At 36.2% G+C, this 11,029-nt stretch overlaps 1 protein-coding gene across 2 annotated transcripts; it reads right to left on the reverse strand.

Moving 5' to 3' along the window:
* Positions 1-51: 51 nt before the first annotated feature.
* LOC143465798 (cullin-1-like) lies at positions 52-10,296 on the reverse strand. 2 transcript variants are annotated; one of them, XM_076964268.1, is made up of 20 exons: positions 10,072-10,296; positions 9,761-9,860; positions 9,611-9,660; positions 9,161-9,365; positions 8,771-8,938; positions 8,522-8,663; positions 5,258-5,413; positions 4,906-5,072; positions 4,158-4,320; positions 3,927-4,057; positions 3,527-3,714; positions 3,192-3,264; positions 2,994-3,125; positions 2,678-2,795; positions 2,472-2,548; positions 2,107-2,238; positions 1,894-2,001; positions 1,664-1,770; positions 1,422-1,527; positions 52-1,162 (listed from the first exon to the last, which is right to left on the reverse strand). In XM_076964268.1, exons 1-20 carry the CDS (start codon positions 10,077-10,079, stop codon positions 968-970), a joined length of 2,526 nt encoding a protein of 841 aa, XP_076820383.1. In that variant the 5' UTR covers positions 10,080-10,296; the 3' UTR covers positions 52-967. The 2 variants fall into 2 exon arrangements, with proteins under 2 accessions (XP_076820383.1, XP_076820384.1); XM_076964269.1 differs by lacking the exon at positions 5,258-5,413.
* Positions 10,297-11,029: the final 733 nt, after the last annotated feature.

Here is an 11,029-nt window from a genome sequence, read left to right on the forward strand (position 1 = left end):
GCTGAAAAATACCATTAAAAGAAACTGTTTTGTACTGTGAAGAACGCCTAATCAGGTTATATTGTTGGAAATGTATTACAGGCATAGAAGGTTTAAACAGGAAAACAAAGCACGCAAAGAGCAAAACAAAAAATTTTTTCGTTAAAGTGAAAGTTATTTGGAACTGTGGAAAGAGGACAATTACCGTAATAGGCATTTTGAACAATATACTACATTATAAATTAAACCCATACAACAAGAAATATTCTTAACTAGTTTTGGCTGCAACCCCAAACCCATAAAAGCATCAACCTGATTACAGCATTGTTGAGTTTTATAGCAGTATGTAAGAAAGCTAACACACTACAAAATGCAACTTTTAACACATGGTACTTGATATAGTACTACAAAAGTATTCGGCCAATAATATGAAGCTTTGGAAAAACACATTCTACCAAGTGCTTTCAGAACATTTTAAAGAAACTTTTGTGCAACTTGCCACTGGGTTGTTGCAATTTAGCTCTAAAAAAATCATTTTATTCATCTAAACAATTGTAATTGACAGACCAATAGAAATAGTAGCAGCACTAATTATTTGGAAACTGCAGAATTTTGTGACGTGCGTAACTGACCAAAAAAGCTTGCCTCAGTATTACAACCAGTTGTTCAAATCATAACAATTCTATCAGACCGGTTAGAAAATCATTGCAGCCATAATTTAATTTATTATTGTGGGCTTACTGAAGCAGTGCTATGGAAAGTAGGAACTACAACAAAATAAACAAACTTTCTCAGAAAACAAAAAATGCATACTGTTCTTGGAAACGCAACAAAATCACCTTTGACGTGGACATTGTCATAGCCAAATGAAACAGAAAATATTGTATATCCTACAAGTTGTAATTCAAAGCGAGAGGAAGTGACAGTGAACTATGGGCACATGCAGGCACGAATGTTTGTCGCACGGAGTGTACTACAAACATTTACACTATGCAAGATATTGGTACGTGTCCTTTTCACCTTCCACGCGAATTAAATATTCTTTCTCAATTAGGATATCAATGCATTTTTTAATAACCGGTACTCTAGGTTTAAAGCGAGCAGAGAGCTGAGTGAAAACTTCGCTGAGAAGTTGCTGATGTTTTTGCTGTTTCCTTGTTTTCATGATTCGGACAATGGCGGCCTGCGCAACAGAAAACGGAAAGTCAATCAATCACTTGAAAAAGTAAATCATTCTTTCATATAAATGCTGCTAGTTAGTTAGCACTGACAATGTTACCAGTGAAAATAAAACTGATCCGTAAAAAAACAAACTGAAATGTAATGAATGCCAGACTCACAACAACCTTAATTTCGCAGTTCTCAAAGTTTAAGACTCAATGAAGCGTAGAAAGAACAGCACATGGCGCACTGTGAAACAGCAAAAAGTGGTTTCATTTCACCTGAATTAGCATCTTTCGATCCTCCTCAATGTGCCGGTGGGTTGTTTCTTGTTCCTGCTTTTGCTCCATCTTTATCGGTTTGTTGATGTTAACTCGAAGTTTCTTGCTGTAATTGAAATGAAAAATGCCTCAAAACTAGTGATATAATAACAATTTATGCTTACGAGCTCTGTATTTCATGTCAGAGACTAGCAACTAGCCTGTGCTGATTTGAGGATTTATTTGCTAGGTTATGGACAAACCTCTTGTAACCCATGAACAATTCTATCTCGTGCTCAGGTTTTAGATTGCTAACGTCAACCCCTTCTTTGCATTGCAAGATTTTACATTTTAGAAGATGAATTAGCACCTAGAAAGATAGACATCATACAAATATGCGCAAACGTAATTATTCTACATCTGTAAGCAATGCTAACTAGAACCTGGAAATTCATTATGATGACGGAAAATTTTAACACAACCAGTCATTTACCTGTAAAAGAGTATCCATTTTAAGCTGAATGTTGTCGGCTAATTGCTGTACAGTATAGGTCACAGCTGTGTTGTACTGGAGTAAAATTGCCATTTGAAATGTGGAGGCCTAGACGTAAAGCATAAATATTATGCATTCGTATATGGTATATCTTGTGCACAGGTGAAAATCAAATTCCAATGAACCATGTACTTGAATTTAGATATTGTAAACCTGAAATGTGTAGCGATTTTTGAAACAGTTGGTCACTATTTCTCCCTTGGACATTTGGTAGAGCCACGAAAGCTTGCGGCCTGTGTGCTGCTGGGCATAGAAGGCTGTGAAGCGTTGGTAGCTTTTCTCCAACTATGGGTAAATGAGATTTTCCAAAAAAAATGACTTTACTGAAAAGGTTTGTAACTGAAATATCCTTTTTTTTGTAATTGTATTCGGGGTTGCAAAACGAGCATTATATCAATGTTGAACTAGGTGGCTAGCTTAAGCTATAGCCATTTTAACGTTCTAAGGTTAATATAAGATTGTTGAAATATCCTGTTAAACCAAGTAACAGGAAATTAAAATTTCACAATTTAACACACCTCTGATGGAAGCCTGAACACAATAGATTGTTGGAACGGCCAGGCCCCTGAACTCAGCACTTGAATAGTGAAGTCCACTGCATAACAAAGGGTGTTAAAGTGAGACTAAAACCATGTAGAATTGTACAAAGCACAACTACTTAAATGAGGCAGCAGATAGAGTAATCGCATTGTAGTACTTCGCGTAACAGGCTAAGTTTGCTTACAGTCTAACGAATCTGTACTGCTGATGTGAGCTCGAAACCTTTCGTTGAGGTCTTTGCTCACACCAATGTCCTGAAACATCTTTTGAAGTTTGGATGTGTATTCGAATCCACAAGTTTGCTACGAGATAAGTAGGTTACAATTAGAAACTGATACAGTTATTATTGAGCTTGGACAACGTTTCACGCAAACTGGGAAAAAAGTTTCGAAAAAGCAGGCGGCAAAAAGAATAATATTACATGAATGTGAATAGAGTATTCAATACAAAAACATGGGAAAAATTAACAAAATAATTGAAATAGATAATAATCAGGCCACCTTCAGTCGTGAGATCATTTGGGCCTCTGCGTCATCACTTGCCGACGTGTGATGAACGAGTCGTCTTGCCAACATCTTCGAATAGAAAGTTTGAAAAACGTCTTTGTCTTCAATGTACCGGAAAACAGTCATCTAAAAAGAGAAGATTTACTTAATTACAGAAACATAAATGCGATATCAGATATGTGAAAAACTTACAATTTCTTTCAAGGTGGCCTCTAGTTCAGCGTCTTCTGAAACTTTGGCACTTTTCAACAAAGTATCGCAATATCTACAAGATTTTAGATAATTAAGTTATCCTAAAAAATGTATAGTGGGACGACATCTTTTAAGTTATGAACTCAAACAAGCTTCACTTTCATCAGGTGTTACTGTACAAGATCTATGGCTGAACAGGTTGTTCACCTTAACGGTGCGATATGGCTGTGCTTTATTGTGGATTTAGAAACTTAACAAATTCTACCGTCAATGATATATCTTCTCGGTTACATGAAAACTATTATCTATCAAAGCATTCCCTCACTAATGCTTACCTAGCTAATAGTTCAGGAGATTTTGATGAAGATTTTGCGGCTACTGTAACTGCATTTTTGTTGATAAATCTTCCACAGGCCTTGTCCAATGCTGCCACGAAACCTGAATCACATTCGAAAGACTTTCCCACCAAGGCGTCATATTTTTTATGAACTTGTAGGATAGTTTGAACATATAATTTTGGATCCTTTAAAGTAGAAAAAAATTGGCAGTGTCAAATACATACGATAACATAAACACATGACAAAAATCACACATATGCATATGCACAATCACATATGCATATGATAACAATCACAATACATAAACATATGATAGAAATCACCCCATAACTTAAACACAAAACAAGATTATTAATCCCATGTATAAGCTATGTAACTGGATGGTTCAAAAACTTACATTAATCGCGGTGTCTGCACACTGCTGAATGACAGAATCACCCTGAGTGTGAATGTGTTTTTCAAGAAGACTTTTAAGCTCTCCAAGCCCATCTTGGATCTTGGATACAAGTTTGAACATTCGACCGAGATCTGAGATAAAATTTCAGATGAAGATTAAACAAAGCAGTTAGCAGCTTGAGATTAAAGCCTGGGCTTAAAGAATAGTAAACATGAATTCTGTGATAGCTACCTTCATTTTTATCATCGTTCAGCAAGTTTTGAAATTCTGCGTGAAACTGCTCCAGATGGCGTTCGATGAGGACTTGTTCACATTTTCTGGACAGAAGCTCTTGAGTAGATTTGTGCAAGTAAGACTGCACTCGTCTCTCCTCTTCTAGTAACCTTGTTTCAGCCTGACCGTAAAGATATGACAAGAACAGATAAATAACAAGTTTTCTCACTTGACGACAATGTATTAGACTTAGAGGTTTAGATGGCATTGTACTTTGAGTTGTAAAGGTATTAATAAGAAAATTTAACCAAAAAAACATGGCATAAATATTATGTAACAAGGTTTGTGAGTCTCTGACAAAAACAGAAGGTGCCCTTTAGGATGAAATATACATTTAAGAATACGAATATCCACAGCTATAACTGATCATCAGAACCATCCTTGACTACAGGGAGATCCTGACAATCGAATGCAACGAAGTATGTGTAAGACCCTAAACTTTGCCTAACCCAGTAAATAGTGGGATTACAGAATATGTGTCTAAATATATTAATTCGAAAAACTTGCTGGTAATCATCAAGTACTTTTTATAAAAAAAAAAACTGTACACGATCCAACTAGCTAAAAATATTAAATAACAAGCACACAAAATATTTCTCAAAGAATAACATTGTTAGACAAAGTGAGATATATCCAACTTATCAACCTCGCCCTTCTTAGCTGTCGATTAACAAATGCAAGCCTAAATTAGGATATTGAAGATTACCTTTTTCATATACTCCATGACCGGGTTTTCAGAGAGAAATTCTTGACTTTCTGCAATATAATATCGTTCCGTATCCTCTAAGAATTTTGTTTCAAATGCATCTTTGTAAACGGAGAGCGACTGTATTTTGTTAAACGACCAACCACTTTCATTCAAACCAAGTTCAACTGTTATGGCAAAAACAAAAATCCCTTAAAAATATATGACTTACTCAAACGGTTCAGTAATGTAGCAATATTATATAAATATGCTATACAACCCAGTAGTAAAAATTCCAAACACTTGTATTGTAAAAATGATTCATCGATTACTACCTCACAAGAAGGTTTTCAGCTGATGTTAATACAAATACCTGATTGATATCCATCTCGAGACGACCTTCTACCTTCACTTCCGCTATCACTTGACACGCTAGTATTACTGACACTTTCTGACAATGGCCTGGAAACTGATGAGCAACATCTGCTCACTCGTCTAACTTCATCATACTCACCGACGCCAATTTCAACTATTGCAGTATGAATGACAGATTAAACTTGGTAACCACAACCAAACTACAGTAGTAACTGGTAATAGCATTGTAAGCCCTAAATATTGTGCTGAAGAAACACTCTAAAATAATTTGCATTTTCTCTTCACTGTCGTAGCTGGCTATCCGTTGACTGAACTCAATTTTTATCTACGCACTACAATTGACTGTATATCAGGGTTGTCCAGAATTATGTCATGTTTAAAATATTCAAGTTACGTAGACTAATTCCATTCTGTATCAATCAAAACTAAGTGTGCAGAAAAAAGTTTTCAAAATGTTAACATTCTGACCCCACTCACAATTTTCCGCTTAAAATTGCTAAATCCGGAAATTCTCCTAAAGCGAAAAAAACCGAAGTTATAATTTCTTCACTGTTGAGAAAATTAAATGCTTCTGCTTAATGTTCTTATAAATATCCCCTTTAGCAGACATTTCTAACAACATTTTCCTATCCTATTTTATTCGAACTTTGAAGCAAGGTTAATTATCAATTCTGTATCACATACTAGATTGCACTTCATCATACTTGTACAATGCATAGTTCTAAAGCTCATGCTGTAAGTGTAATTAGAAGATTGCAACATTCTATATAGAATACTGAAGTAATAATTACAGCGCTTTTGCCACAACTAACCCGACAACACAATGTAGTGTTTTCTCGAAGTTGAAATGTTAAACACAATTCCTACTTTGAAAACCCTAGAATATTCTGTCTGTGTTCTTCAACTACTTGCACAATATTATCTTTTTGCTGAGCATTTTCAGTTAATATAGCTGAATAGTCTGTCATCAGCTTTACTCCTCTTTCTGGAGCATCATTTACTACATTTACTGAGCAGACACCGGACTTGGCCAGTAGATATAATTCAAAGGAGCCCCATTCTTTCACTGGTTTTCTCAGACATTCATGTGTCAGGCCAAGACAAAGAAAAAGAAGCCAGGAACCTGTCCCAATAAGATCCACACATGTTGTCGTGTTTTCGGTATTCCACGACGGAATTCAACTGGTTATGAAAAAGAAAGAAGTCTTCTTGCCATCTTTTGATTCATGTCATCAGCAATTAAATCACTGAAAATTGTCTTGCAAAAAGTTTACATCATTCACAGCGGCCTCACATCCAATATTGGCTTTTAACCATGCAGGAACATAAAAGAAGGCTATGAAAATGTTAAATCTTTCCAGCTTTTCAACCATATCTTGGCTTTAGGACATTTGGTCAGCCCACATGTACAAAGATTGGGTTCATCCATCTAGCAGCATGTGTTGCGCCTGGCCAAAGACGTCATACTTTGCCAAAAGACAAAATCTCAAGCACTGCTAATGTTAATTCACATTCTCTGTAATCTCCTCTGATGTAAGAGGATTCAAGATCTTTTTCTTTTCAAGCATTTGTTTAATGTCATTGCTATCATCATGATATCTACTAACCACTGATCGGTGCCCAACTGCAATGTACGAAAACTTTTGCTTTTATCAATATTATCCCACTTGCTTTTGAAATCATTGAAGAATATATTTTCTGGGCCCATTGTTGTTTCCCCAAATAGAACATGTCAAACTCCACAAAGTATCAATTCATAAATGTGATGCCTGCAGACATGATAAAACACCTTTGGGCCAATTTCCTCTTCTAGCAATTTAACTGCACCACTTTTCCACTCACTGTTGCTGGCAATAGTGTCAAATACAAGAGCCTTCACAGTGTCTGCCAGATGCAGTGTCAAGGGCTATAAGACATTTGATTGGGTAAGCAGATGGGGTAATTTTGTGTAAATACAACAAATATTGAAACACCTGGAGGAGTGTAGGCAATTTTGATCCATTTATATTTGGTTTAGAAGCACCAACCAAGAAGTATGTAATGTATAGACTGTAGTCGAGTATAGGTCGACCCCTGCTTTTTCGCTGAAAATAGGAGATATTTTTATTCTCTCGTGTATAAGTCGGCTAGCTAATTCCCTAGCTTTTCCTTAGCCTAGTTTGCCAGTACTTGTGTAGCAATTGCATAACTGTAACTTCAGCAGCACTTCTTTAAGACAAGCCTACAAAGAACTCGTGTGATGCAAGTCATATTTGTCCTGTGAGCGAAAGCGTCATGTGATATTCGTCTTGTGCAAGTGGTTGTAAAGTTATTTATACGAAATAGCCAGTAAACGCAATAAATTCACGGCTAAGTTTAAGCTAACCGTTGTTAGATTTGCTGAAAAAACTAACAATTCTGCCGCTGCCCGGGATTTTAACACGTCAGAAAAAACAGCAATTACAGTGAAGAAGAGTTTGATGGATTTTAAAACTGACGAATTATCGCAATGCATCTTCTGGCTTTATTTCGTGTTGTTGGTCGCGTTTACTATTTGGTGTTTTTGTGATTAAACTTTTTTCTTTTATCGGAAAGCTTTCCGTACTTTGTATGTGTCAGTCACTGTGCTGTCAGATGGAGGTTTTACTCTGGCTTGTCACGTGTATAGGTCAACCCCTGCTTTTAGAGGTGAAAGTCAGTTGCGAAAATCTCGACCTATACTCGAGTATATACGGTACTCATGGATCAAGTTTCTCTGACAGTACTGAGTCTTGGTTGACTTGCTGGTGAAGCCATAGCTTACAGCAGTAGTCTATCAACAATTTCAAACAATTTTCTGGAACAATTGTGAGATAAATTCTAATTTAACTCTTCGCTTGGAAAATTGAATGCACTTGTGTACCAGTTGATTTAAGTGAAAATTCTAACTGTAGACAGGCCTGGGCAGCCTAATTGCACACTGAACTGTTAAAAACCTCTTAAAAAAAAGGTGCGCTATTAGGGGAATCTCCCAAAAACACAATTTTGGTTGAAAAACTTTGGGACTCATAAGTGGGGTCAGAATGTTAATATTTTTAAAACTGTTTTTTTGCAAACTTAGTTTTAGTGGATACACAATGGGACTAGTCTACTTAACTTGAATATTTTAAACATGACCCAATTCTGGACAATCCTACTGTATATACATTAAAGAAGGAAGTTTGGCATAAAAAAAAACATTACCATTTGATTAAATTTAAAGCACCACAATGCAGTGAAGTTAGTTGTAAACTTAGTAACTTACCATATGATTGTAATACTCCGCTGATAAGCTGTGTATTAATTGTTTCGCCATTTCTTTCTTTTTCAATTAAATTTAAGACAGCTGATGTTACTTGTTTGTTCAGCGGCCGAAATAGATTCTCTCTCCAAATCACCAAAGTGAGCTAAGGCAACAGAAATAAGAACGTTATTTTCCACATTACAAAGTGACTGCAAATTATAACCTTGAACTATGCTAGACACCTAAGACTGGTAGAAACATACAACTCACAGAATAAATTTCATAGATTTCTTTACGGCCCTCGTCACATTCTCGTCGCACCCAGTGACGATTGAGGTAGGAACACACGCCGTTTAAAACTCGACTGCTGAACTGATATTCTTTCCATTGGCGAGTGTAAAAAAGCAACACATCTTCTCCAAGCAAAGTTTTGCCAGACTATAAAAATACACACAAACACACAATAAACAACAGAATTATAAACAAAACAATAAAAATAATACAGCCATCAGAAGAGACATGGTGCGGGCAAACAATTTTACAGACGACAAAAAAGCTGGTATTTCGTAAATATTCGAAGAACTTCCGCAAATGTTGAAGTCAACAGCGGCTAAATAAATGGAACGATAACAATTATTCCATCCTCAAACTGCTTCACACCTGCAAAATGTCAGAAAGATAGGACCGCAAATATTGCCTTAGCTTCTTGTAAAGTTCCAGACCAACGAGGTATGCACCGGTTGTTCCCTGGTTTCTACTTTGCCCCCTTGCAATGGAACTCCTACCCGTCGAGGAGCTTGAATTTGTAGGGCCCTGCCGTGATGAGCCACTCTGATCAACCGAGGTGCAGTAATTGTAAACGTGTCTTTATGTGATAACAAAATGCTAAGGATGAAAGAACGCTAAATGCATGTTAACACCATACTATATGTGTAACAATGCAACCAAGAAACTGATGAGTTGATGGTGTTTCGGTTCTTAGTACTGCAAAAGACAGCTCACCAAAGGTAAAATACAGTATATATGTTAAACATTTTACATTAATAAATGACATTCCATTCATAGGTTATAATATGCTGCAGCTGCAGCAAACTTAGCAACAAAGGATACGTATATAACTCCATATAACGACTTTTTTCCATGCTCTGCTTCGTATAAACCTAAAACATGAAATTATAAGTTACATTTCTAGGTAAAAAGATTAACACAAACGTAAATCACAAGAAAGCAACTACGGTATATGTACAAAACTCAACACACTTGGTATATTCCCTGCTGCAAATCATCCCATATTTGGTCAAGGCTGATATATCTTAAACCATGTGGGTTATTTCCTGCATTGTATTGTCCTGATGGTCGTCTGCAAGTCACCCAATAAAACCATTACATGAATAAGATGCATAAAATTTGTGTCGAGTAGCAGAATAAGGAATTTTTGCGTAGTATCGCTAGCTTTCAATGTTTTAGTTACAAACACTATTAACTGCTCCTTTCATTAAGCAAAATCAAAAACTAAAATGCATAAAACAGACGCATGAAAACATCTATGACATGTCTGAATGGTAACTGACCTTGACATTTTGCTCGGTGGAGAGGCAGACTCACTGACTGCCGGCAAATTTCTCGGTGAAGGTTCGACTTCAGTTGGTGAGCGGCTGGGCCCTGATGAGGAGTTTGATGAAGCAGAAGCAACCCGTTTCTTCCTTCGCTTTGCAATCTTGAAGCTTAAGTGACACTTGCTAAAATCATGAGTATTTCAAAGATCACAAAAATATAATGTAATGGCTTACTTTCTGTAAAAGATTAGAATGGCAGCCTAAAAAGTGTTGTTTCAAGTAAGGAGCATAAGCAATGCTTATTAAGCATTAACTACGTAAAGATGTTGAAACCGGTGTATACAAATTTAGTAGCTCTGTAACAACCAAAGACAAATAAATTTTCTCATCAGCCGATAAACTTGCTGGACATAGTTGTCCAATTTCATGACTTGACTATTGTACCTATGGCTGGTTTGTATATACATATCATAAAGTGACGGTATGACAAAAATACAAACTAGGGACAGGTCGATTCGAGCCCAAACCTTAATGCATTCATAGAATATTGCCTGCGTGGAAGATGCGGGTAAACACAAATACTAACAATGTCGAAACCAAATATAATATTACTTATATATAAATTTATCGACTTTGATAAGAAAAGATCATCTCTCTTCCTGGCTAAGTTAAACTAGAATCAAGATTTCTTATTGAAGATTCTTTAATAATTTTATAATTTTTAGCAACTACATCACATTCCTACCAAGATTTGATACAAATAGACTCAGCATTCATTCGAGTCAACCTTTATGATATTCAAATTTGCACAAGCCCAAATAATGACAACGTGCATTTAAGCCATTGATGGAAACACAATTCACTGGTTTAGCCTATTATATCTTCAGTTTACTGGTTTACCATGACTGTAACTCTGCATATGTGTATGTGTAAGTCCTGTGGCAAGCCAGTACATCAATTTCCTACAAAGAGA

Source organism: Clavelina lepadiformis, chromosome 7 (assembly GCF_947623445.1).
Source record: "Clavelina lepadiformis chromosome 7, kaClaLepa1.1, whole genome shotgun sequence".
Lineage (NCBI taxonomy): Eukaryota > Metazoa > Chordata > Ascidiacea > Aplousobranchia > Clavelinidae > Clavelina > Clavelina lepadiformis.

Coding starts and splice junctions, on each gene's coding strand:
- LOC143465798 (XM_076964268.1), bottom strand. Junction 9,366..9,610: donor CGTTATATGGAGTTATATAC/GTATCCTTTGTT, acceptor TATCACATAAAG/ACACGTTTACAATTACTGCA. Junction 1,163..1,421: donor ATCGAAAGATGCTAATTCAG/GTGAAATGAAAC, acceptor TCTGTTGCGCAG/GCCGCCATTGTCCGAATCAT.